Source organism: Lottia gigantea (genome assembly GCF_000327385.1).
Source record: "Lottia gigantea unplaced genomic scaffold LOTGIsca_40, whole genome shotgun sequence".
NCBI lineage: Eukaryota > Metazoa > Mollusca > Gastropoda > Lottiidae > Lottia > Lottia gigantea.
This window is the reverse complement of record NW_008709380.1, coordinates 2,470,167-2,497,845: the sequence shown is the minus strand read 5'-3', so window position 1 is coordinate 2,497,845 and position 27,679 is coordinate 2,470,167. Positions and strand designations below refer to the sequence as shown.

Below are 27,679 nucleotides of genomic sequence, written 5' to 3'. Positions count from 1 at the left end.
AGAATGCTTTTACTTTGATATTAATCTCCACTTACTAGCTGTAGATTTCTATTAAATATGTCAAAAAATATGTCTACTATTTTGGACACCACGATTATAGATTATTGCTTATCCTGTACCGTTACTGAAGATCAAAAAGACATAATATACACATCCATACTGCAATATAGACAACAGCTATGTCAAATACTTCCATCACAGGAGTATTGATAAAGAACTACAATAGTACCGTATCAAAGAGTTTTCAGTTAATTTAGCTTTATTTTGCACATATTATCATTTTAAAGGGATTGTAAAGATATTTTCAAAGTTTTATCTATGTATTGTGGCCAGTTACGGCCTTTATTTACATAATTCCAATTTTCTGTAAGATGTCTGTTCCTGTAAATATAGCAATGCTTAACCATAAATGATGTCAGTGTTGCAGATGTTGCTAATAATTTATCCTTATTACAAAAGCGTTTCTTCTTTTGTTTAAATCTTTAACTTGCACCTTGTTTTATTGTAAATCTTTACCTAGGCCAGTGGTTGAATGACGTCTTTAAAACCTAGTGGAATTGCAACATCAACTGACTTCTGAAAATTAGAATGGTGCAAATCGATGCTATTGGTGTCAATGCACATAAAAAGGTTAGAAAACCTCTTTATAATCCCTTGAACTTATAATCTTAATTATATTCAAGTCAAACAATTGGAATTAAAAAAATGGAGGTGTATTAAACAATTCAGAATCATATTATTTTTTTGAATACTGACATTTACATATGAGATTCAAATTCATTGTTGATTGGATGACACACCAAACTGTAGTAGTTGTTGTTATGGTAGATCTCAGTAGATTAGTATAAACTGGTTGTCAAGCAGTTGTGTTTAAGTCGTCATGCTTCATTAGTTACCAATCAAGTTACTCAACAGTTAAGTCTGCAGTTTTCAGTGTTATTGGAAAAGGTCAATGTTACCAAGCACTATGTAACTTACAGTATTAAGTATTTAAAATATAGCTAACATGCTTTGTGCCTATTTGGGGAACTGGGAAATATAGAAAGATGTGCTCAAGTCCACATGGTTATATCCTCAAAAACGAATAGAGTTTCATTGCCAACAGGTTAGTTTTATCCTTCCATTTATTTACGCAAAATAAGAAGACAATTTACTTGACAAGAGTTCATCAATACATTATATCAAGGATATCAAGATGTGAACTTTCCTTGTCAAGGCACATAAGCAAAGTTTTAAAATTCACATAGAATTGCTGGGCACATAAGCAAGACCTCTGGCTTTAAGCTGAAAACATGTCCTTTATATCCTTCAAAATAAATGCAGGTCTCTTCAGCTGATATTGAAATCTGTTCTTCTAAAATCATGTTTTACTGCTAAATTTATTCTTCAAGATCTGAGGGCAGAGCAAGTCCTAAAATTCAAAGCAATCTACTAAAAGAAAATCCTTTCTGCTAAAGGAAAGTTCTTTCTGCCAGAAGCAAGACCTGAAAGTGATATATGCCATTTCCTTTATTAAAAAAATATCATAATTCTGACTTTTAAGTGAATATTATCTATTTTGGAATTATCATAATTATTGGCAATATCTATATTTCTAACATTTTACAAAAATACAGATTGTCTGATTATTCAGCTTACCAGATAATAAAGCTTTTAAGAACAACAATCTGACTTAATTAATATAGATTACTAAAGTTGAACTTTAGATTGACAAGTTAATTTTTCCCATTTGAGGGATTCACAACTTAAAATAGCTGTCACCTTTCACCAGTTACCACAGATACGAAAAAGATCAAGATATACACTCTGAAAATTGTTACAGCTATCATGTCAAGAGTTCAGTTTATTAATCGAATTATAAGATAACAATGATTTTTAAAACCTCTCAGTTAGTATCAAAATCATCCTAACTAACAAAAATTTAATTCAATTTTTTAAGATTAAAGATGGAGAGTTCAGCTGAGAAAAAAACCACAAAAGGAGAGTTCGTTGTTGGCGGTAAATACAGACTTGTCAGAAAAATAGGAAGTGGTTCTTTTGGGGACATTTATTTGGCAATCAATAATACAAATGGTGAGGAAGTGGCAGTAAAATTAGAGGCAACAAAAGCTCGTCATCCACAACTTCTATACGAGAGCAAATTGTACAAAATATTACAGGGTGGTGTTGGAATACCTTACATACGTTTCTATGGCACAGAGAAAGAGTATAATGTGTTGGTTTTGGATTTGTTAGGACCCAGCTTGGAGGATTTATTCAATTTCTGCTCAAGACGGTTTACCATGAAAACAGTTTTGATGCTTGCTGATCAGATGATTGGACGAATTGAATATGTTCACAACAAAAACTTTATTCACAGAGATATCAAACCAGATAACTTCTTAATGGGCATTGGTAGACATTGTAATAAAGTCTTTTTGATTGATTTTGGACTTGCTAAAAAATACAGAGACAGTCGTAGTCGAACCCACATTGTTTACAGAGAAGATAAAAATCTAACTGGAACTGCCAGATATGCCAGTATAAATGCTCATTTGGGCATAGAGCAGAGTCGCAGAGATGATATGGAGTCCCTTGGATACGTATTAATGTATTTCAACAGAGGAAGTTTGCCATGGCAGGGTTTAAAAGCTAACACCAAAAAGCAGAAATATGAAAAAATAAGTGAAAGAAAAATGTCCTGTCCAGTTGAGGTCTTGTGTAAAGGTTTTCCGGCAGAATTTTGTATGTATCTCAACTATTGTAGAGGGCTACGTTTTGAAGAAGCACCAGATTACATGTATCTCCGTCAACTCTTCCGAATTCTGTTCCGCACACTTAATTATCAGTACGATTATACATTTGATTGGACAATGTTGAAACAAAAAGCGGCTGCTCAGAGTTCTACCACAGGCCAAGCTACTGCTGGTTGCCGTTGATGAAACAATTTGTCAATTTGAAACACACTTCACAATGCAGCTTTACCATCACAGTCACTGCACAAGCTTTTAGTTACTTGGAATAAATTCTGATAAAAATATGGTTGTAATCCATTGGCATAGACTTATAGCATCATAAACATTGAACGGTGTCACTATGATAGTGTGTTCCAGATGTGATTTGTCAAAACAAGAACTTGTGTTTTGTCTTGTGATGATACTGTGTTGATATGAAAATAAAATTGTGTCCTGACCTGATCTAAATTATTAGTTATTTTGGTGTTTCTTCTTGTGCTGTATGAAATTTGGATTAAGTGCTGCTTTATTTCATGATAGAATTTAGCTTCAATCTGATTACACCCCATGGTGATGAAAATTAGTGTTGTTTTGATATTACATTGGATACATACAGTAGTTTATTATGAAGTAAGATGAGTAATTCATTTGCCAAATTTTAGAAGAAAAAAGTATCAGTCAATCGAATTTATTGGAGATGATTTCATATTTTAAATAGTGAACTTAGATTAGACATTAAATATAATTTTATTTGAGAAAGATTATGTAGTTTTTAATCATTTTACTGGTTTCAATAGAAAATTTTGTTCAGCTATTCTATGAAACTGATACCTAACTGTACATTTTTGTCCATAATTATATATATATAAGGTCAAAGCTAATGTATATTCTGCACACAGAAAATTTGAAAAAAACTGTTAAAAAAATTATATATATTTCATTTTAAATAATATATATTATTTACTTGTAAATTAATTTGTAACATAGTAACATAAAATTTCATGGACTTCTTTTTGTGTTGATGTGTTTTACTGTTTTGCTGTAAAAATAAGTTGTTCTGTGTCAATATTTTGTGTTATGCCAAGATGCTTTTAAATCTCCTGTTAATGTGTGATGACATGATAAAATTGAAATGAATGTTTCCTGTGCCAAGGTGATTGTAAAGCATATTGAAGGATGAAACTGTGTACATCGTTTCTTGTAAAGTTATTTAAGAGGAAAATCATTTAAACAGGGTCCTTAAAAAATCATTTCAATTTCCATTTCACATTTATCTGGCACTGGACTCTTATACACTTGCATTTCTTCTGATGAAATGTATTTGATTTTCGTACTGCCACAAAATTAAATGATGCAACTTATCACTCATTGCTTGGGTATGATTAGGGTTTTGATGAGTTTAAAGTCCATAATCTTGTGAGTATGTCATATATAATAAACCCATGCTTAAGAACTTGAGCATATTATGACATTAGCTTTGCGTGACATGTAGGTAAAGCCACTTCACAGCATATATTACCAAATAATAATGAAGAAGAGCATTTGCAACTTATCCTTCCAAAACAATATGTATTGACAAACAGATTTTGAAGTGAATCCCTGGTTGAACTAACTGGAAGTATTGATACCAAAACTTGTGATGGTTTCAGATATAAAAGCAATCATTTTTACTCGGTTATTTATTAAAAAATGTTAATTGATGTATAAGAATGTCAAGCACTTATGGTTTTAATTTCGTTGTAGAATAATTACTGAATCAATCACAAGTTTGTTGAGTTCTTGGGGAATTTTATCTTAAATCTTGCTTGTTCTGTCTTGTGAGCAGTATCTAGCTTATTTTAGTGTAAGCTTATGCTGGAAACTTGAAGTTCAGAAAGTCCACCTCAATAGTATTTCCAGCTCACTCTTATATGGTTGAAGGTTGATTTCTAGTATGGATAAGCTCAGACAACCTGTGAAATTATATGCTTTTGATTTTGTTCGGACCTTAAACTAGGTCTCAAATTTTGTCAATTTTAGAAACCTATGAAGCCTCATATTCGTTTATCATTAAACTAGACAAAACTTAATGTAGGTTATCATTAAGATCAGGGCTGTTAGTTGTTAGTTTGTTTCTTAAGAATGATTTCTGGCAATATTGCATCTTTGTGCCATGTGGGCCATTTTGGATCTTTTTCTTCCAACATGACTGCCATTAACAGTCCCAGTTTAAACTTTGATGACAATGTCAATACAGGTTTCTTGAAAAAGCTGAGCTATAAATAATTAATGTATAATGAAAATTTTGAAAATGGAATACGCTTATAAATGATTTAGTATCCATTGATTTAGAAATGATTTCAAGAAACTTGTTTTGACTTGTTATTTGACCAATGTTTTGATTTTCTTTATATGTCATTGGATACAGTGTTTAATATTTTACTGAAATATTTTTCTTTATTTTTAATTAAGAGAAGTTACTGTGTGCTTTGACATGGAATAAATGTAGATATTGTGATAAAAAGTGTTTTTCATAGTGTAACTTTTTCTTCACATGCATGAATGAATTCCCCTAAAACCTATTTTGAAATCAGGAAGTTATATTGCGTATGTAGACAAGTTGTGAATAATGAAATGACACACAGTGACAAAATTATTAAATTTCCATAAATTTTCTCTTACAAATCAGAAAAGATAACATCAACGCAATCCACAAAAATTGATTCGATGACAACATATCTTGAACAAGGTAGTGAATGAATAAGTAGACAAGGTCGAATGATAGCAACATCCTTGTCTTTCACGATCTGATCCTCTAGCACACAGTCCCATGGGTTCGTTTTGGAATCAGTATCAGATTAACAGCAATATTTCTGTCATTTTTTAATCCTTTTCCTTTAATCCTGATTCCAGTAAGGAAAACAGAAAGAGCTTGATAACCAGTCTACTTTACAACAACTATTTGGATTTTAAGAAATGGGTGATAAGATAATTTTTTCATCACCAAATATATCTTGAAAATATTTCAAATGTCAGATCTGCTTAATATTGCCAAATGTTTGGAACAATTATTACCATATGATGAAATTTGGACAATCTATTTCAATTTATTAATTATTAAACAAACTATAAACAAAAGTCAATATTAAAATTTCCATAAATCAATATACATGATGAATAAGGACAATTCTGTGCTATTCATTGGTTGACATAAGTTACAAAGTAGGATCATGAAATCTGTATATAAAATTATTGTCTGTAATATAGAGTCTACTTTCTTGATATAGGTAACTGATGAGATATTATGTAGGTCAGTCAAGCTATTAAACAGCTGATCTAATATATCATAATATCTTGGTCAGATCCTACTGGGCATAATTGATGATGTCATTACTGAACAAAACACATGTCATTAATAAAAATTTTATTATTCCTCATTATCCCTGTTTGATAGCAGGAGAGGTTGGTCAATGCACGATTAAAAATGTACTCATGAACACCTACGTTATATTTCGATTAATCTTAATTTGTTTGAATTTGTTTTGCGGAAATTTTTAGTTTAATCAATTGTCTCAGAAATAAAATGAATGGAGTTCTATGTCTCACTATAACACCTAACACTATGCACCTTATTGCCTAATACAGACGATGCCGGGAAAAACACCCCACAGCTTGTAAAGTGGGAAATCTTGCCAGGAAGCAACATAATTTAGAAGTTATTATTAGACTCTTTTTCAATTTCCAACTTTGAGAGAAGTTCGAGAGCATAAACTGTAGCACACACGGCCTCGGTTTATGGTCTTTCAATGTAATTCAAAAGTAATATACTCCTTCTTTTGCTACTGGAAAGAATCTAAATTTGTAGTTTAAACACAAACAGGATATTTTAGTTGCTAAGGTGAGAAAAGTGTTAAGGAAAAAATAATTGAGTGTGAAATGTCGGAATTACTATTAGACATGGTAACCAAGACCTAAATGCCAAGGATTTTATATGCATAACAAGACATTACAAAAGTGAAGCCTTTTTTTTTAAGCAACTTTGATCTTAAAATAGATGTAAAGTCAAGTACATCCAGTTGGGACATACAATGCCTTTTACATGATCAAATTCTGTCACATAAGGGGAGGAGTCTCTACAGATTAGTCAACAGAATGCTTAATATCTAAATAGAGTTTTAAAAATACTGAATAGTGTGGCATGTGGTATATTTCTTCTGATAACATGCCAATTAAATATTGTCAAAGTATTTTGGATTTAGAATAATTGTTGTCAAATTAGCAAAATTGAGGCACAAAATATGTCCTGAAAAGAAAAAGGCGTCTCTTTGTAAGTTCAATAATTGATTTGATATGTATATAGGAAATAGTGTTATAAACAACATCTGTCCAATTGTCTTGTATAGTAATCAATAATTAATTAAATAGTGATTTTTCTTCAAACTGTGACTAGGAAGTACATTTGAAAGGATAAAGTAATCTAATCATTTGGTAATTGGTAATATACTGTCTACAAATGTTCTTTTTTGCAAAGACATAATCAACATTCTGTTAATAATTAATGACTCCTATGAAAGATATCGCAGGCAAATATTATTTAATTGCTGTCAAACCCGACTTCCTATTTTCATTCTGAAAAGTGAAAAGAATAATTTGAGTTGAACTCTTCAGCTGAGTAAGTAAGTAAAAAAAAAAAAAAAAAAAAAGATGTTAATATGTATATTCCTCAGATAATTGTAATTATGGATCACTTTGTATGACATCAATGATACTGTAATAGTTAATCAATATTATGAAATACATATTTTACATTATAACAGTTTGTGTAAGTATGTAAATCAATCTTTTCTGATCATCTAATCCTACTTCTCTTTCTTCATTTAAGAATATTAAAGAGAGAAGTTAAGGTTCTTCTTAAGTAAGTTTTATTTACAATAGGATATGCTATCAAAGATATTTAGATAAGAATAAGATATTGCTATCAAGAGGACATTTTATAAAGATATTTAAGCCAGAAATTTTTTATTTCATATTATAAACTCATTTCATTAGTAGTTAGTCAAATCAATACCTTCAGTTATGTATCATTTATGATAAATCGACATTTTCAAAACAAAAAAATACAACAAAATGAATGTTCAAATGCAAAAAAACTGCAGAAGCTGAACATTAAATGAAAATCCTTTACATACTAGTTCCCAAACATGTTACATGTTAAAGCTGACATTTTGGTACCTTATGTCAATTATGGGATTCAATTGGGGACAATGTCGACCTGCATATAGAATAAACAGGAAAGAGTACAAATAGTCTTGGTAACTAAGGGTAGGCTACATATGCATTGAACCTGTTTTGATTCACGAGGCTTTGGAAAAAGTATTGCCATTTTGATTGGATTAAAGTAAATGTTTAACAGAACTGAATAATCCTGGAAAGAATTAATCCGTGCATTTCTAATTGTGGCTCTATTTTGATTGAATACATCTCTTAAAGTGTTTGTTTTTACTTTTTTTTTTACCTTTCCATCTTTGACCCTTTTCTTGGTTTAGTACAAGAAGGACAAACAATTTGTGATTACAGATGTGAGGCAATTGTTTGTAAACCAACAAAATAAACATTACAGACTTGTAAGATGTATTCTTGATCAACAGTTTAGTTTTTATTTCTCAAATTTTTACCAGACGGTTTTAACTTCAGCAGCAGACATGAGAAAGTTTGACAGTTTATCATTAAAATTGACAGTCATTTTTCATTTTATTAACTTAACTTTTAGGCACATTGAGAGGATAGTCATTTGTTTTGTTTTCTAAAATAGATAAGAAAAAAAGATTGATAATGTATTTTTGAGGCATAACTAAGTAGGTTCACTGAGTATAGAGTTGAATGTTGATAAAATCAATATGACCTTGTCTATAATTCTGACTGAGTTTTGACTGGTGATGACAATTGATAATTTAAAGACAAGTCTGGTGTAAATATTTACCTTTATACACATGTAGAGCAACCTATTGACCACTACCTTAAAGGGACACCATTATCCACAATGGCTGAGTGGAAAGTTGAATTATTGTCTGCTAACAAGTCATAAGTCTCAGTACCAGAAACAAATTGTATAACTAGTAATTCAATATGATGACACCCATCCCTTACTACCCAAGTATTCTTTTTGATTAAAAAAAGGCTGCTTTTCCAACATGAGCAGTATATATTTTTAACTAAAAAAAATGGCCAAATGCAAAATGTCTTTGGCTGCTTGTTGTAGTATAGAGTAGTTTTAGTTACATACTGCACAATTTTTTGGCTGCAGAGAAACAATGCGGGGGCAAAAATAATTAAAATTTACCAGAAATTACATATTTGCATATCAAGACTACATGGACATGGAAGGGTGTTGGAAAAACTAGGAAAACCTCATAAGGTCGAGTTTGTTAACCCAACTAAAGGCATTTTGAATAATATATTTTCATGCAATACGCTAAACTGATAATATATAATGTCACCTTATGTAAAACTGTAAACAACACTTAATCTAATTGAACTAAATGTGCTTTATTGACTTGTCAGTTTGTTGACTGAAGTGCAGGTTAAAGTTGAATGTAAACAGTTTGAAAATAATTGATTAATCCTGTTTTACCCTTCAGACCTTATCAATAACACTGTGACCTCCAATGTTAATCAACAACACTACATATGACTCTGTCAATTGATTGTGTAAATGGGTCATTAATTAAAACTTATTTTAAATTTGAAAATTTCAAACAACCATTGTGAGGTCAAGAGCCAAATCTTTGGTGACCTTTGAAGACATTGAATGTGATAATAGTAAATTACAAGATCTGAACATAAACACATCCTTATTGCATTGTGAACAACTTTTCTCCTACTATTGCATACATATGATTTTGTAGAAAGGGTCAAGGTACACTTGAAAATAATATGTCTTTCCTCGAAATTTGAGCCTTTAAATCCCTGTGTCTCCAGAATTATCCCTGCTTGAAAGTTAAAACCACGAATCGTCTTTTGTTGAGACTCTGCCATATATAGAAAAGAAATATGTTTATATTCCTAGTTTGGGGTATTTTTGAAGGAATTATGCGATTTTCAAACTTTCTAGTACTTCTGAAGACCAAATACATATATACAAGACCCAAATTAACGCAGAATTTGGCGAATCCAACCCTTTAAATAAGACTGACCCTTGAAAACAATGACTCTTCCTACACAATGATTGATTCTAACCTACAAAACATGGCCTATAATAGAGTTGCTGATTCTACCAAATATGATGTGAGCAAATTCTGACCTACATGTTTATTAGAGTAGCGGATTCTAACCTACAAAACATGATGCGAGCAAATTCATATATTGACAATTTACATTAAAATAATCAATAAAAATATAACCAAATAGTCAACAAAGAAGTCAAAATAACTAATAATAGGACAAAGGTTCTCTTATCAAAAATAAAATAAAATGGTAAAATAGCTAATGACAACACAAAGCAATGTCAACATGTCAAAAATATAACCGTATAACTACATAGTAGTAGAATAACTAATATCAAGACAAACAAACTATCAAAACTATAACCAAAAAACCACAAAGTATTATAATAGTTAATGTCAAGACAAAGAACTTTTATCAAAAATATGACCAATCAACCCAAAATGAGACAGTATCTTAGGGAACAAAAGAATTCTATTAAAAAAAAGATAGCTTGTCAGGCAAGGTTATGTACACCCACTGGCAGCTTTGATTTTAAATAAAAATATTTGGCAGTACAGTAATAATTACCAGTATGAAATATTAAACCTTCAGTCTTACACTTCTTTTGAACCTTTTGGGGCGATACTGTATAATATTACCAAGTTTTGTCAAATTCTGTCAAGAATTGAGCCTTGTAGAGCGTTTACAGGCTAAAACTTGAGCATGGTTTTAAGAACAAGGGCAATAACTCAAACTAAATACTTATTGATTCTTCTGATTTTCATTAGGGTTCATCTTTGGGTGATTACAAACACTTACACCAACTTTCATATAATTCCATCTAGAATTTAGCTAAAACTTAAACGTGTTTTCAAGAACAAGGGCATTAACTCATACAAAATATTTTTCTGATTTTCAATAGTGTTCATCCATGGGTGATAACAAACATTTACCCTAAGTTCGTCAAAACCTATCAAAATTGAACCTTAAAGAGTGTTTACAAGCTAAAATTTCTGATTTTCGATAGGATTTATCTTTGTGTGATTACAAACAATAATACAAAGTTTCGTAAAAACCAGTCAAGAATTGTGCCTTCTAGAGTGTTTACAAGCAATTGTGGACAGATGGACGGACGGACCAACGGCAAGACAGACCAACGGACGGACATGGGTGACGACAATATATTTTTATATATAAAACTTTATAATAACACAGTAGTAGAAAAACTAATCACGACAAAAAAACTCTTATCAAAATATAAACAAATAATAAATTAGTAAAAAGTACTACGACAAAGGAACATGTAACCAATTTGCAACCAGACACAAGAAACCAAAAATCACTTTATCATAGTTTTTCAGCCAACCATACATCCACACAATTTGTAAGTCATTGACATAATACATATTCACTGACTTGCGTTAAATAAGTAGGTACTTGAAAATTAAATACCACACCCAACCTATTCTTAAAAACAGGTATATTGAAATAGCGTATATTGACTGACTTGGTTCACTTTGTTATTGCTTCTATACTTAATCATTACTTTTATTGAAAAGATTTGGTTGTAGACTTTTTATGACCTAGACCTAATGTGAAAATACAATGGGTATTAGCAAAGCATTAGTCAACTTCATTGAGGGCTATAGAATTTGGGGATTATTAAGCTATATTGAATTTTCTGTTAGCCCATTCAACTATGATTTATCTCAATTAAAAATTTAAAAAAAATTAAAACATTTTTCGGCTAAATCAAGTATGATGAATACATATTCCCTTTTATACACTGAAAATAAACCCAAACATGATCAAGAAATGAAAAGGGTATACAAATACAAATAAATCAAACAGCATTTGAAATCTGATATTTGACTTTATCTTGTATTAGTAAAGGCAAGGGGAGTGAAATAGATAGCTTGTCCGGCAAGGTAATATACACACATCTTCGAAATAATATTGGCAGAAAACAAATCAGTTTTGAACTTTCATTAATCTATACGTGAATACCAAGTTTAATGAAAACACAGTCCTGAATCCAACTCCATGAACATGCCTTTACAAAGTCAAGGCATTTACTCAAATATTGTTAGAGTGATACTATGTGAACATAAAGTTCTCAAGAATGGTCAATATGAGTATATATTCATCAGTGAACTTACCTGGTGTCATAAAGTTACTAAGAGAGTAATAGCATATTCAAGATTTTGGGGCAAGGGCAATAACTCTGCTTCTAACGGTCGAAAATAGCTCAAATTTGAAATTGATCTTCGTTTTATGAATAACGAATAACAAATTTCATTTGATTCCATCAAAAAATCTAATATTTAGAGCGTTTACAAGCAAATGTTGACGGACGGACAGACGGGCGGCAGACGGACGGATGGACGGACCGACGTTTCATGAATATGTATGCACATGCCGAATTTCATTTGATTCCTTCAAAGACTCTAGTTTTTAGAGTGTTTACGAGCAATTGATGTTGATAGAAGCACTTACTGTATAGAGGTTAAAGGGCGATAACTCCTCAAAACAGACGTAAGTGGCCTAAATCTTGAAAAAGCCATCAATTTAATCAGAAGTAAACTAAACTTTCTCAAACCTTTCGATTTACGATTTACGTCTAATAACATCCATTTTAAGTTTCATCAAAATTGGTTGAAAACTAAAAGGGCAATACCTCTGCTTCTAACGGTCGAAAATAGCTAAAATTCGAACTTGATCTTTGTTTTATGAATATGTATACACATACCGAATTTCATTTGATTCCATCAAAAAATCTTAATAAAATCTTAATATTAATTGTTATTCAATAATTAATTGCATATTTATTGATAATTACTAGGTTTTTGGATTTATCAGATTATATAAGGATCCTGTTTTGTTATTTATGACCAGCTATATCTATTGATGAATAAATGCTCTTATTTGCAAAGATTACACTTCTTAAATTTTATGTTCATTCTAAGACGCAATATTCCTTTAACATAGTAAAATATCATCAACTTTGGACTCCTCAAAAATCTTAAAGGGACAGGTAGGCCATTTTTTTCACCAAACATACGTTAGTCTCAGAAATGGAATACCATTATACAATTTTATTAAAAGGTTACTAAAACAAATTGTAACTGCTAACTCTGCTGCTCTAGTATGTGCTATCATAACACATCTGAACCATGAAAAGAATTGAATGGCAGCGGATATTTACCACATATTGCATATTCTAAAATCTCCATATGTCTAGATATTTCTGATTTAAATGCTAGCTGAAAATCGTTGTGAAGCTTTTAGATCACAGTGAAGACATTACATGTATATCAATGATTTTCACTCTCAATTAATGATTTCATTTATTAATTTATAATTATATTATTTTATATAAAACAATAAATAAAAGCAACCCGTACAATTTTTCAAATATTCCATTAATTAAAACCTATATTATTGTTGGCTTTGTCCGTCATCACCATCCTATATAAAAATCATCATGTTTTCACATCAGAATCTTCACCGTTAATCCCAATCTGATTACTGGTTTCTGTATATTCTTTTTTATCAATCTGAGCATTGCAAGACTCTCCAGCAGGTTTAGAAGAAGTCTCAGTAGATTTTTGCACACTGTTATTATCAGATATCATTTCCCTCCATTTACTTCTTAGGTCTTCATCTTCTGTTTCATTATTATTAATTCTACCATCATGTACACCCAGTGATATTAGACAAGTTATAGCAGCACCTTGTTCAGCTAACTGTTTAGATTTCTCCCTTTACAAAAAAATAAATAGTATATCAATGTAGTTTTAAGGCACAAACAAATTCATCAGTCTTGAAATAGGTTCATCTTTTCTAAAAAAGCTGTTCAATTGTCTCAAAAACAGATCTGTCCAAAATCAGCTTTGTTTGGTCTCAAAACTAGTAGTTCTTGTATAAATATCAAAATTTGTGACAGCACTAATCTTATGACCTAATCAAGTTCACCAACATCACTAACATTACTTTTCTCAATTTTTCAAGAAATGACCAAACCCATCCTACCTTAAAATACCTACCAGTATGGTGTGGTGTACTTTTTTCCATCAAAACATAATACTGATTTAAAACATTTATCACTGTCTCTCTGAACCTTTAAAAAAAATTAAAAATTCAAATGTAGTCCAAGGGAGGTAATATTACTTGGGAAAAAATGTCAGAGTTATCTCCCTTTATTTATTGAGTTGAACTGATGACACATCTTTCTTGTTAATAACTGCTAAAACGATAGCATTGAATTACTTACAGTATTATAAGGTGGAGCTTTAGTATGTTTTTTCATGTATTTGGTATGCAGAAGTTGTTTTGGTGAGATATTACCAGGATAGTTAGACCTAAATATAGAAACATATTCCTTCTTCAAAAATCATGTTATTTCAAAACATTACAATATTTAACAGGCAATATTTAACAGATTCTTTTCAGCTCATTCAGGATCACAAAATTTATACATTTTGCCAGTCATTAAACTTTTTATTTCAGCTGTCTATGTTGCTTTCAGAAAAAAATATCACAAAATAGCATGATCTGAACCCCATTCAATCAACCTAAATGTGAATACTAAACTATGTAAGGAAAATATAACCTACTTGATAAACCTTACTGGTAATTGTATTAGTATACTACCATCTTCTGTTTTCATACGTTTGGCTATTATCTTATTATTATAAATATTTTCATCGTCCATTAACCTTTCTCTTTTCTTTATTCTCATTCTTTGTATCGTTTTATAAAACTCTTCTAACTTCCAAATATCACTGAAAACATAACAAAAAGACAAAAATAATGAACAGCAATGAAAGAATTAGATCAATATGACAATTCAAATATGACTATTGAATTGTTATTTCTGAAAAAATTCACACTGACTACTAATACAGTTTCCCTTTATGTTTTTTTTTTGCTACAAATTACTACAATTGAAAATGAAGCATCTGCGGAAAAAAAAACTAAACTACCAGATTTACATTTTAATCCAAATACAAGTCATTTGGAAGTTCACTACGTGAACATATACTATATCACATTCTGTGTCAGACTTATTAGTTTTTCTTTTATGGTCAATTCAATAACAAGTTTTACTGGAAATTCTCTTGTTATAGTTATGTCAATGGATGCTTGAGCTATAATTATAGTATCATTACATCTATCAGATGTAAATAAATTCCATGCATTGTTGCTTACCACATCTCTGATAAATGTTTACTATCTAACATTGGTTGTCCTTCTGCCATATCCATTGAATTGTGCATGATTTGTAGTAAACAATATTTAGTATTCATAGCATTGATATCATATTCTACAGCCTGAAAGAAATAAATAAATTTCATTATTAAAACTCATTGCAGTTTGCAATGAAGAAAATTGCATTAGCTCAAATCTTTAAATTTTCAACTGGGAAGGCCTGTACAAATATGGACTTTCTTTATTGTTCCACTAAACAACTATTTCCTAGTCAGTCTCTCCTACTGGCATCACTTACATAGAGAAACCTTGATGAAAAATCCAATGGTATAATCCTGATGAATAGAAAACTGGACTTTCAGTTTAATTAGCAAGTGTCTACTGGGCCACCCAACTCAAAAGAATCATTACAATTAATAATTAAAATTGTAGAATTTTTAAATCTTGAACTATACATACGTATTTTATATGTTGTTTAATAACATCTTCTAAAGGAAGTAAACCATCTTTACGAAATATTGATGGGTTCCATTGAGCTGCTCTAGCTAACATCACACATTTAGTATTAGTTTCTTGTTTAAAACTCTCTATATCATTATAACATAGTATTTCTTTAGAACCACCACTGAAATTACAACAGGTAATGATCACTTAAATGCATCATAACACATAAGTCATGTGATTCTTCTTTTATTTTATTTTCGAAAAGGGTGGCACTTGGTTTACTATGTTTGAAAGTCTGCAATGTCATCACTGATAAGTTAACAACATTCTCACACGCAGTTTACTTATTTCATTATGTTATCAGACATAATTCCACAAAATCAAGAGATTTTGTCTCCTTTGTAACTAGATGTCAGATTTTAATTTTAATTCCGATGAAATTAGCTGAAGAAGTAAAGTATTCCTTAAATGAAATCCTGTAAAACATATTTCACAATTCTACTGTTATTCAGATAAGTTTTAAATAAATAAAGTAAATGTCAATACATACTTGGCAATAACAGGTATATTAACTGTCTGAGTAATAGCTTTTATCACATTATTTTGATTAGGATGTCTAGGACGTTCATCTATAGTTCTACCATGTACACCAATAGCACATACACCAGTTCTTTCTATAAGTTTTACTAGCTCTAGAGTATCAGATAGCTGAAATCAGACGAAATATTTAAATTCTAGATGACAGGCATATTTTTGCATATTTGCTGCCAATTATTATCTTGGAGATTTGTGTAAAGACCCTAGGAAATTTTGTATATGCAATGTCCTAAATCATATGCAGTAATGTTTTAATTCAATACAGGCAAAACAACAGCAACAAAATGTAATTCTTTTGAGTTACAAGTAAGAATCCTATTTCCTTTTTAGTGATGGATCATTAAGTAATAAAAAGACCTAACTAACCTCTGGTAATATCCTGATTTTACATGAAACTGGAATATTTAATCCATTGACTAGTGTTGTTAAAATCTATAAATATATTCACATAATGTCAAGCTTTATAGAAAAAGGCTGATCATTTTATTATCTATGAAAATGTGGAATCCAACATTTTGAATTCATAAACCAATCAAACTACCTAACAACGTCTATATTTTGAAAAACATTTCAGTAAAATACTTCAATGAAATAGTTAACTTACATTTTTAATTTTTTCTGGTTGTGTCAATAAAGCTGCTCCCATACCACCCTAAAGAAATAAAAATGATATGATAAATATTCTGGGATAACCCAGTAAGCGCAGACTTGAGGAACAGTAAGTTTGGATTAGTCCACACAGGCCACACTAAAATTTTGTGATTCCATGACCTTCTTTTTAAGGTGTTGCATCTAAAGAGATAATTTGACAAGAACTCTGCCACCACAAAATAGTGAACTTGTTTCAGTTTAATTAATGACAACATATAGTTTATATACCTTCAGTGAAAAAAGTTGAGGACAACCCATATTAACATCTATGGCTAAAACATCTTTTTCTCTGTAACATATATAAGTAACAAAATAGATCCATTATACGGAATGCAAATCAACTAAAAACTAAAACCCTTCTTTAAAAGTCTACATGAAAAGTTCATTAGCTGCTACTAATGTTTTGTAAAAATGTTGTTTTGGATTTCAGGTTTCATTTTGCTGTTTGGATTTTGTTATTACTTTGTATTTATTTGATTAAAACATATATTAGATTAAATGTATATATTAAAAAAAACATAGAGAAAACAATTTAAATTTATGATGTATTTATACTTACAATTTCTTGGCAGCTTTTAAAGCCCTTTCAGCATCTGCAGTACCCTACAGAAAGACCAGAAAATTAGGATTTCAAAGTTATTGCTTAAAAATGTTTTAAATCTGGCAAATTTTACATATTGTGTTATTAAAACAATTGAAATTCTGAAACCATAATTGAGCCAATATGCAACTTACCATTTGAAAAACAACTTTGCCTTCCTCTTTAGGACATGTTCTGAATATAATGGTTCCATCAGGCATTTCATAATCAACAGTTCCAAGTAATTCTGAATACCAAGAATGTTTATTGAAATAAAATTTAATAAATAATAACAGAATACAAAGTGGTATTTGCTATAAGCTATAAACTGATCTGTTACTTAAACAAAATAGTCTGCCAAACAAGTACAAACTTATTCATCAACCATAATCAAAGATGTTGAAAAGATTAACCTTAAAGCATCAACAATTCCAAGAGTTGGCTTTAATTCTCCTTTCCTTGCACCTAAAGCACTACAATTTATAAATATCGCATACTGGACATTATTATTTTATATATGTTAACCCTTCCATTTTACTTCTATATAAACAGAAGTAGTGTTCACTCACTGTTTTCAATTCTTTGTGCTGCTAATATCTTATGATCTATAATTTCCTAGAAAAATAAGTTCAAAATAAGGATCAATATTCAAAGAGTCATATATATACATTAACAATTAGCAATCTAATAGTCTTTGTATTACAATATGATTGTATCATTCAAGCCATGGTAAAAATATAGCCAGGAACTTAAGCATTAGTAACATCCTCCTGACAAAAATTTGGGAGACTCGAAGACAATTATGAAAAGTGACAAAGAGCATGAAGCTCTGAGTAACAACATGCTTCAGGTTCTATGTTAGAATTTCTAAATCGCTCTTCAATGTAAGCTTGTTGAGTGCTATTTTAACAGTAAAAATATATTGTTAAACTTTCATTTAAATATCATTACCTCGGAATACACTAAGTCAGCGCCATAATCTAGTGATAGTAACCTTGTTGGTAATGAATTAATTCTCACCATGGGAGCTAAGATCAGTTTATTTTCATAATCTATTTTTGTTGGTTTAGCCATTTTTATATCTGAAATAATCCATTCATATTGTAAAATGTAAATACACATATATCACAAAAGGCCAAAACATTTGCCTCTATTCAAGTCTCTGGTAGATTTATTGTCATTTGTCGGCTAGAGTAGGCCACCTCTCTGACTACATTGGGCTTTGAATTGAAATTTTTCTCTTATTTCATTAATATTCAAAATAGAATTTTCAAACTTATGCCATTTGTCTTAGAATGTCTTCGGGTCCATAGAAATATAAGGTTCAAGTGATTTACATTTTAAATAGACACACTTTCCTCCCCGAAATTCATGGACTGGACTGAAAATTCCCCTCTGTAAAATCATGTTTACAAATAATAACTTTTCCAGTGGTTGACAATTTCATCAACCCAAAGGCAATCTAAGACTCTCAGTAAGTATTTTGTAGTTGATATTTCAATACATATGAAAATGATTGCCAAAATTCAATTCAGAAAACAGTGTAGTCAGAGAGTAGTGGCTTATTGGAATTTTCCTTAGTATCAATATAGTAGTGTTTGTGAAACTTAAATACAATACCAGTATACCTTCAAAAAATCACATATATCATAAACAAAATATGTTAAATATCAAACACATATGTTTGATATGTTAAATATTTTATAATATAACATAAATATTATGTAACTTTTTAGTACTTTAGCCGTCTGTCACAGCGGCTGTTCTTTTTTTTTAAACTAAAATAGACTTCACTCTTCGACTTCATTCAGTCCAAAGTAATCAAAGCTCAACAAAACATTATTCATTTCCTACAACTACTACTACAATCTACGAACAGAAATAATAATCAACAATCGTGTCTTACTTATAGATATATATTGTTGTTAGAGATTTATAACATGAAAACGAGTGAAATTCAAACAATGATGTAAGTCTCTGTTATGTTTATAAAATGCCACATGGAGGCCGCCATCTTTATTATTTTGATTGTCAAGTCTCTCGATGAAAAAGGGATCGGTTTTGACATTTAGGTAGGTTGATATTTATCTCCAATCAACCATTATTTTCTGTTCACTCTCGAAACGATACTCTGTCATAAAGTAATATAAATCATCTTTGAGTGTCAATTTACAATATATTGATGTCAGATATAGACTTAATATAAAACACTTACCACTCCTTAATCTGCATTCGATCCTTAAATCACGGCGCGGAAGTTGACGTCCGCGCGAAAAATAAAAACATAAAAAGATATTTTGCCTACATTAATTTAATTTAGATCATTCGGCTCATCAATTAAGGTAATTCCCAATTATAACATTATCACATATCTTGTCTACCTGATAAATGGCCCTTCACCTTCCCCGGACGTGATACAAGATCAACACGGTTAGTGCCAGACTTTTTTCTGGGATTTGGGAGTTGCTGTTTTTTTTAATTTTCACCATGTTAAATAAAAGCCAATTCCACATAAGGCCTACAAAACTAACCATTAATGAGATTAAGACATTACCAGATGTTCTACAATGTCCTATAAGACATAGAAATGTCTGCCATGATAAAGTTTCACATTTTTACTCTTTTAGAGAAATGATACCTTGTTAACATTTGCTGACAGAAATGGATTGGTTGCATTGTAATTTATGTTTTTGCCAACCTGGTAATGGAATAGGATATAATTTGACTAATTGTGGTCATATTTATTGTGAAAAATGTGTCAAAGAAGGTTAGTATACTTTAAACAAATTAATTACTAACGCCTAGGCTACCTGTTTTTTTTTATACAGACAGTCTAATATGCTTAGTAAATAATAAATAAGCCTAAATGATCTATATATAGTTGAAGTTGGCAGTTCTGAATTAAACAGTGCTTTGGTCATAAGATCTTATTAGACCCTCCTGTGTCACGAGACCTAGTGCAGATATCATCTCAACCGCAACAGAACTTTAACTACCGGTAATGAATTTAACAATTTTCATTATATTTTCATTCTATTGATATGATACAGTAAGCTTATATTTTGACAACAGGATGTGAAAATAGATGTAAAATGTGTGGTGCGGTATGTACTGCCATGAAATTAACCAGCAAGGTAAATATTTTCCATAAAATTCATAAAAGATACTCACAATAATTTAGATGGATTACAATGCTTTTGTGAGTCATAGTTGTCGAAGAAACGTTGCAGATTTCGTTTTAATTGATATGATCATTAAGACACTTCAAATCAATCGGACCATATTCCATTTGATTGATGCATGAAAACCACTCAATAAAGCAAACAACAAAATCATCGGTGGAATATATACTTTTAAGATCGAATAAGTCTCAGTACCATAATGTTACAATCTGCAAGCGAATTGGACACGATGTGTGTTGATTTACTGCTTTCTGTCACTAAAAAAGGCCAATATTCGTTTAACGTCTAGTAAAATATGTTCCACGGGTATTGAATCAAACCATTTAGTGTTATCTTTATTCTTAAGTTGAAACCTGAAGTTGAATGTTTCTTTATGGATCCTATCGACTTAGCTAAGAAACACAACAAACAGCTGATGCAGGTAACATTTCTTGATCATTATTTGTTTGATTTAAACCTACCAGCAAGATAGTAAAGAAATAACACCTCTTAGGATGACTAAGAAATTTTGAATTTTTAAACCTGGTGTTAAAATTATACAAACAAAAGCAAGTTTATTTAAAATTATCACATGGAATTTTAATAAGAGGCTTTAACAAATATGGGTAGCCTATAACAGGTACCACTCTTGATGCCTAATGGTCGTTTTTAGGTGATGGATTTCCAAAGAAGTCACAGGAAGAGGCTTTCATCTTATATACGAGAAAAAGTAATACATTTAATTTTCTAATTGCCAAAAACCAGTCTGTACGTCTAACATATTTGTCTGAACCAATTGATGAAATTCATCAGTATGCAACAGATAACATCATGTGTATAAGAAAGTTTGCAATATATCAGTTTGTTCAGAACCGCAGTCAACACAAATACCATTTCAGTTATCACTCTTTTTTTAGAGTTTCATATGACCAGATATGTTTTGTTTTACAGATCAACACTCAGCGAAATCTATTGGAAAAAGCTCAAAAGGCAATTTCACAAAGTTATAATTATGAAAGGTATTTATAGATTCAAATTTCAAACCACAAAAAATTGTTAATCAAAGAAATGTATTCAAAACTGCAAGATATAATTTCTATAAAAATATTTGTTTGTAATTTCAGAGAGATTTTAAAGTTAAAAGACGAAAATACATATTTAAAACGCCTTATAAGTGAAAAGGTAATATTTATTTTTGAATATCCTTGGAATCAAATATTGAAGATAAAAAATGAAAAAATTCTAAAGAAATAAAAGAAATTGATCAATTCCCTATGAAATTTTTTTTTACTGTATAAAGTATTTTTCTTTTTTAGGGCCTGGGAAGTGCGTCATCAAGGTAATTTCATTAAACATACTAATTGAAAATCACAACTGTCTTATTCTGGTTGCTTAAGCTGAAATCAACTTTTAAAGCTTCCATCTGCTGAACTATCCATTCAAAAGTTTGAAATCATTGCGACTTACAATTGATTTATTGATCAAGATTCAGCTTTATGAAAACCGTCTATAGTTATTAACCTTAACCTATTTTGAAATTATTAAATATAAGATTTATATGATATCCATATCTTGTGTGCATATTAACTGGAGAAGCTATTTATTCTTTATTGAAGGGCATCGACACCTGGAAGAACAGGTTTGACGTCATCACCTGGAAGATCGTATAATGGTAAGAACATATTCGCTTTGATCCACAGTTTGGCCGCATAAGTCACTATTCTGAAATGTAACTATGGCAAAAATGACTTACGTGCTCAGGCCGTACGATCATTAACCAGTTACCTACCTATCGATAATCCACAACAAGCAATAAAAAATTGTCTCAAAAGCTGTTCATAAGAACGACCCAGGAAGAATATACAATATGCATGTACTATATTAAGATTATTCCTTTCCTCAAACGAATGTATTGTATCTGCGGTACTCTATATCCTACGATTTTTATTTTTTTTATCTTTTAAGCCTCCCCGAATAGATCACCAAAGTCGTCATATCAAGCTAAAATGAGTTCTGCTCTTCAGTAAGTATTGACATCAATGAAAAGAAAATGCGAGATATACATTGCATGTACTGTGTTGTGTAGTATGTAGTGTTGGTATTTCCCTATAGTGGTAATGCGTAGGATTCAAATACAGTAGTAGAATTCGATCCACGAAACAATAGTCTTTCACCTCATTTGTATTGAGAGCAACATTTACAACGACAGATTGTGAATAACCTTCAAACTCGTCGTTGTCATTTTAATGAACAATAAATGCATTGAAACCATAAAATTCGAATTTATATTTTTCAGGATGGCAGCCTTGTCTCAAGTACGTATACATGTAGTTCATACGTAAAATAAATGAAACGATCTCTTGTATTTTGCCAACAATCCACCAGTATCTGACATTTGTTTTTAGGTTGTCTTGAATGATTCACCTAACACTTCTAACATACTATAGTATACATACAAAAACACATATGGTTCTTACATGGAAACAACACTATGTAAGAACCAGATTCGTATGGCATAGCACATATACCAAATTTCACGTAATTTATTTTGAATTTCAGCAATGTTAAACCAAGCTGTATATTTCTTGCAAGTTCTCATCTTATTCAATGTGATTTCTTTTTCAGTCTATATCATCAACACCCATGTTATCATCATCAAGATTAACAGCTCGAACTCCTCCGTCAGGGGGTAGAATAGGTAAATCATTTGTATACTCTTCATGTTGTTTTTAAGTCGACTGACGTGGTACTCTCCATATTGTTTTTAAGTCGACTAACGTGGTACTCTCCATATTGTTATTAAGTCGTCTGACGACACTCTCCATATTGTTTTTGAGACGATTGGCGTGGTACTCTCCATATTGTTTTTGAGTCGATTGGCGTGGTACTCTCCATATTGTTTTTAAGTCGTCTGACGTGGTACTCTTCATATTGTTATTAAGTCGTCTGACGTGACACTCTCCATATTGTTTTTAAGTCGACTGGCGTGGTACTCTCCATTTTGTTTTTGACTTGACTGGCGTGGTACTCTCCATATTGTTTTTAAGTCGTCTGACGTGGTACTCTTCATATTGTTATTAAGTCGTCTGACGCGACACTCTCCATATTGTTTTTAAGTCGACTGGCGTGGTACACTCATATTGTTTTTAAGTCGACTGGCGTGGTACTCTCCATATTGTTTTGAAGTCGTCTGACGTGGCACTTGCCATATTGTTTTTAAGTCGTCTGACGTGGTACTCTCCTCATTCTTTTAAATTGACAAGAGACCGTTCGCTAAATTGCAAGTTGCCATACCCTACATGTATTCGCCACAGTATCATTTTTATTTCAGGATCAATGATGAATACACCAACTAATAGTGGGTATGCATTGGAAACACCAAAGTAAGAATTTTTGTTAATCAAATACCCGAGATATATAAGATAAGAGAAAACCAAGCGTGCATTTGGCCGTTAGAGGCTAGGTCAAGAGTTTTTACCATTATTTTAATCCACATTTGATGATAATGATAATTTATTGAATAACGTCCCATTGCACGGTTTACATAGCCATCTCTGCTTATCGCTCTAGTCTTATTCCGAGTTATTATTTCAGGTCGGTACCTCATCCTATACAGTTATCAAGCCCTAATATGCACAGTCCGATGAATGTTAGGTTTGTGACTTAGATACTCTCTTTATATATTATGGGCATCTTTGATTCATTAATCGGGTCTGAGCCGAACGTTCACGAGTTTCACTTTCCGTGGAGTAAGAACTATTATTTAGCATTTCAAAGCCATTTGATCTGACTTCCGTAAAGCTTAAATCAGAGGAGGGATTTGCATATACCAACCACCCCATCATATCCCGAATACGGGTTTTGACATTATCTCGAGGAAGTATGACGAATGGGGATGTGGTTTGGACACGATGATAGCACACCCAACTAAAGTCTAGTATAACTAATACTATTGTTGCTGACAAGATCCTCACTTTATCATAGCTGTGTTGATCTATTTTAGCACATATTTATATGAAGTACTGTGGAGTGGAACTCTTCAAGGACTCAACGGAGAGTGGAAATTCTGATAGCCAGAATTCTTTAAAGAAATCAATTGAGAATGTTAAAACCCTTGATAAGCCTATTAACAATTATCTATCATTATTTTCAGATAATAAAATCATAATAGAAGAATGAAGTTTTGAGAGAAAATAGATTTTAATTAGAAAAATATGTAAACTAAAATTTCTTTTGCGCGTATGACAATTTTTGAAAATGCAAGTAAACTGTTATTCCATATGGATTCCAAACTTTATGATAATGTTTACAAAACGACGGGTTTCTTGTTATTTACTGACGTATTAAAGGGATTGTAAAGAGGTTTTCTTAATTTTTTTATGTGTATCGGGGACACTGATAGCATCAATTTGCACCATTCCAATTTTGAATCAGACGTCCGTGGTTCCAGCAATTCTTCTTAAACTGTTTGATGACGCCACTAATAGCGAAAGGCCTTTTGTTATACAAACTTATTGTCAGTGGAATTGCTGGAACCATAGACGTGTGATTGAAAATCAGAGCGTCTATGCACTGTAAGAATATCAAGCGTTACATGAAATTGATCTTGTCGATTCTTACTTGACGGACGCCGATCCAGAATTTGGGGGTGTAAATCTCGTGGATGTTTCTATTCAGAAATGCAAAAAATTGTCGCACAATAATTCAAATCGTTATTGAAAAAATATTGATGTTACTTTCTGAGAATTAAAGATTGATATCTAGAACATATGTACAAAACCGTAATTTTTATCAAAACACACCAGAATGAAAGGGCATCATGCACCACAGAGGACATCGACCATTTGACTAAGGCACTCTGACCATAGATAATTGCCATCTACTTGCTTGTTGCATATTTTTTAGTTGGAACTAACATATTTGCAATCATTGTCTGAGCAAAGCAAAAAGTTTTTTGAATTTATTTCTAAAAATTTTTTATTATCTGAATATTAGCAACAAAATAATACTGTGAAATAAAAATATTATTTTCTAAGTTAACATTGAATAGAAACACGTTTATCTCCTAGTAATTTCAACCAAAGAAAGTTTGGATTGAAAATTGTCGGCTGTAAAATCAAACTTTGAAGACATAATGTGTGCGCATGTTCAAATTGTTATCAAAGGAAAGAAATTCTAAAACTCGGGCTGTTATTCAAATTCTCATAAAAATAATGGAAAAAAAAAAAAAAAAAACTTTTACTTTGCTCAGAAAATAATTGCATAATACAGTTTCGTATGAAGTGGACCAAAATTAACCGTGCATGATGTTGACGTTTTTTAAGGAGGTAGTTCAATTGTTTACCTTTGCTGCAAGCATTCACACCTCAATTATATGTGAGTCAGTAGGACATAAGTTGCCTCTCAGTGTTATTAAATCACGTTTTAATGAAGATAAATCCAGGATTAGTATGACTAATCCAATAGAACTCAGCATTGCAACACCAATCAGCCCTATTGTTTGACTGCTAACTCTATCGTCAGCAGCACTTGTATTTCGACGCTTCTTCTTATTTTCTTGAATAGCGTCGCCTTGGTCGTCTAAGTCATCCAATAAAGACTGAAGTTGGGCACTAGGTGTCACAGTTTCGTTATACGAAAATGTTCGATGTAATTCAGGACACCATATTTGTATAATCTGTGTCACCCGTGTCCAAACGGAAGTGGCCGTTATTTCTAAAGTGGTTGTTGTGACTGGAATTTTAGTCGTTTCAAGATTTGATGTTGAAGTCGTTTCTGGAGTAGTTGTTGTAACTGGAGTTGTAGTCGTTTCTGAAATGGTTGTTGTGACTGGAGTTGTAGTCGTTTGTAAAGTAGTTGTTGTGACTGGAGTTGTGGTCGTTTCTGAAGTGCTTGTAGTGACTGGAGTTGTAGTCGTTTGTAAAGTAGTTGTTGTGATTGGAGTTGTGGTCGTTTCTGAAGTGCTTGTTGTGACTGGAGTTGTAGTCGTTTGTAAAGTAGTTGTTGTAGCTGGAGTTGTAGTCGTTTGTAAAGTAGTTGTTGTAACTGTAGTTGTTGTTGTGACAGGAGTTGTAGTCGTTTGTAAAGTAGTTGTTGTAAATGGAGTTGTAGTCGTTTGTAAAGTAGTTGTTGTGACTGGAGTTGTAGTTGTTGGTAAAGTAGTTGTTGTTGTGACTGGAGTTGTAGTTGTTGGTAAAGTAGTTGTTGTAGCTGGAGTTGTAGTTGTTGGTAAAGTAGTTGTTGTTGTGACTGGAGTTGTAGTTGTTGGTAAAGTAGTTGTTGTTGTGACTGGAGTTGTAGTTGTTGGTAAAGTAGTTGTTGTAGCTGGAGTTGTAGTTGTTTGTAAAGTAGTTGTTGTAGCTGGAGTTGTAGTTGTTGGTAAAGTAGTTGTTGTAGCTGGAGTTGATGTGGTTTGGGTTGTTGTAGTTATCACAGTTGTTTCTGGGTCAGATGTTCCTGAAATTGATTGTTTGCAGTATTTTACCTTTTTTGTCTTCCAAACTCTGTAACATGCCAAACCATTTGTTTTATATGTCTATGACACTTCCAGGCCCGCCGTAACTACAGAGCCCCCCCCCCCCCCCCCCCCCCCTCTCTCTCCCGAAAAGAAAATCAAGTCTGACTACAGGCCTGGACACTACATTTTTATTTTTTTTCCGCATCACGGGGCTCTCGATTACAAAATTGCATCACTTACCTTGATAAGTGCATATATAGCCTTTTTTGTGGTTACAATTGGCAGAGCTCCATTCCCAATTATCATCAGAAGATATGAAAACACAATCATGGCCATTATTATTTTTGTTTGAAGGCGTAAAATTTTCATAGGTAAGAGAATTTCCTGAATTCCACATGAAATTGCCTTCAGAGGCTTTGTCATCCAATCCAATCCAATATTCACCATCGCCTCTAAAATTTCAGTAAAAATAAAGATGTACAAATCTGGCGTGCATTTGATGAAGATTGATATGATCACCGAAAAGGAAATTTAATGACCCCGTTCAGAAATGTAAAGAAAGATCTTTCATTTATATAGTATGCCATGGTGGATTTTTTCTTTGAGTGCTCCAGTGGCGGTGCCAGGTTTGCGTCCGAGATTGCCCGGACGGAGGTTACTCCTCTGCTCCCACCCCCCCTCC

At 31.7% G+C, this 27,679-nt stretch overlaps 4 protein-coding genes across 4 annotated transcripts; 2 read left to right on the top strand and 2 right to left on the bottom strand.

The window, feature by feature from the left end:
- The first annotated feature begins 989 nt into the window (after window positions 1–989).
- On the top strand, window positions 990–5,233 carry LOTGIDRAFT_204147 (hypothetical protein). Its single transcript, XM_009060120.1, has 2 exons — window positions 990–1,105; window positions 1,940–5,233. Exon 2 carries the CDS (start codon window positions 1,947–1,949, stop codon window positions 2,916–2,918), a length of 972 nt encoding a protein of 323 aa, XP_009058368.1. The 5' UTR covers window positions 990–1,105; window positions 1,940–1,946; the 3' UTR covers window positions 2,919–5,233.
- Window positions 5,234–13,227: 7,994 nt separating this feature from the next.
- LOTGIDRAFT_191598 (hypothetical protein) lies at window positions 13,228–19,353 on the bottom strand. Its single transcript, XM_009060119.1, has 15 exons — window positions 19,286–19,353; window positions 18,331–18,461; window positions 17,949–17,994; window positions 17,535–17,626; window positions 17,359–17,402; window positions 17,028–17,088; window positions 16,753–16,800; window positions 16,515–16,580; window positions 16,102–16,259; window positions 15,567–15,732; window positions 15,108–15,229; window positions 14,513–14,680; window positions 14,170–14,257; window positions 13,943–14,016; window positions 13,228–13,658 (listed from the first exon to the last, which is right to left on the bottom strand). The coding sequence occupies exons 2-15, from the start codon at window positions 18,451–18,453 to the stop codon at window positions 13,379–13,381; spliced, it is 1,536 nt and encodes a 511-aa protein (XP_009058367.1). The 5' UTR covers window positions 18,454–18,461; window positions 19,286–19,353; the 3' UTR covers window positions 13,228–13,378.
- Window positions 19,354–20,040: 687 nt separating this feature from the next.
- Window positions 20,041–21,291, top strand: LOTGIDRAFT_122474 (hypothetical protein; the record flags this gene model as incomplete). The annotated part of the gene is made up of 4 exons (XM_009060118.1): window positions 20,041–20,146; window positions 20,452–20,513; window positions 20,908–20,982; window positions 21,214–21,291. 4 exons carry the CDS (start codon window positions 20,041–20,043, stop codon window positions 21,289–21,291), a joined length of 321 nt encoding a protein of 106 aa, XP_009058366.1.
- A 4,608-nt stretch (window positions 21,292–25,899) lies between these two features.
- LOTGIDRAFT_163629 (hypothetical protein) lies at window positions 25,900–27,394 on the bottom strand (the record flags this gene model as incomplete). The annotated part of the gene is made up of 2 exons (XM_009060117.1): window positions 25,900–26,996; window positions 27,238–27,394. The coding sequence occupies 2 exons, from the start codon at window positions 27,392–27,394 to the stop codon at window positions 25,900–25,902; spliced, it is 1,254 nt and encodes a 417-aa protein (XP_009058365.1).
- Between the last annotated feature and the right edge of the window lie 285 nt (window positions 27,395–27,679).

Excerpts from the sequence above, each read along its gene's own strand:
- LOTGIDRAFT_204147 (XM_009060120.1), top strand. The coding sequence starts at position 1,947 with ATGGAGAGTTCAGCTGAGAAAAAAACCACAAAAGGAGAGTTCGTTGTT.
- LOTGIDRAFT_191598 (XM_009060119.1), bottom strand. The coding sequence starts at position 18,453 with ATGGCTAAACCAACAAAAATAGATTATGAAAATAAACTGATCTTAGCT. Across the intron at positions 16,260-16,514 it reads AAATCAGGATATTACCAGAG|CTATCTGATACTCTAGAGCT; the intron begins GTTAGTTAGGTC and ends GTCTGATTTCAG. Across the intron at positions 15,733-16,101 it reads AATATACCTGTTATTGCCAA|TGGTGGTTCTAAAGAAATAC; the intron begins GTATGTATTGAC and ends TTGTAATTTCAG.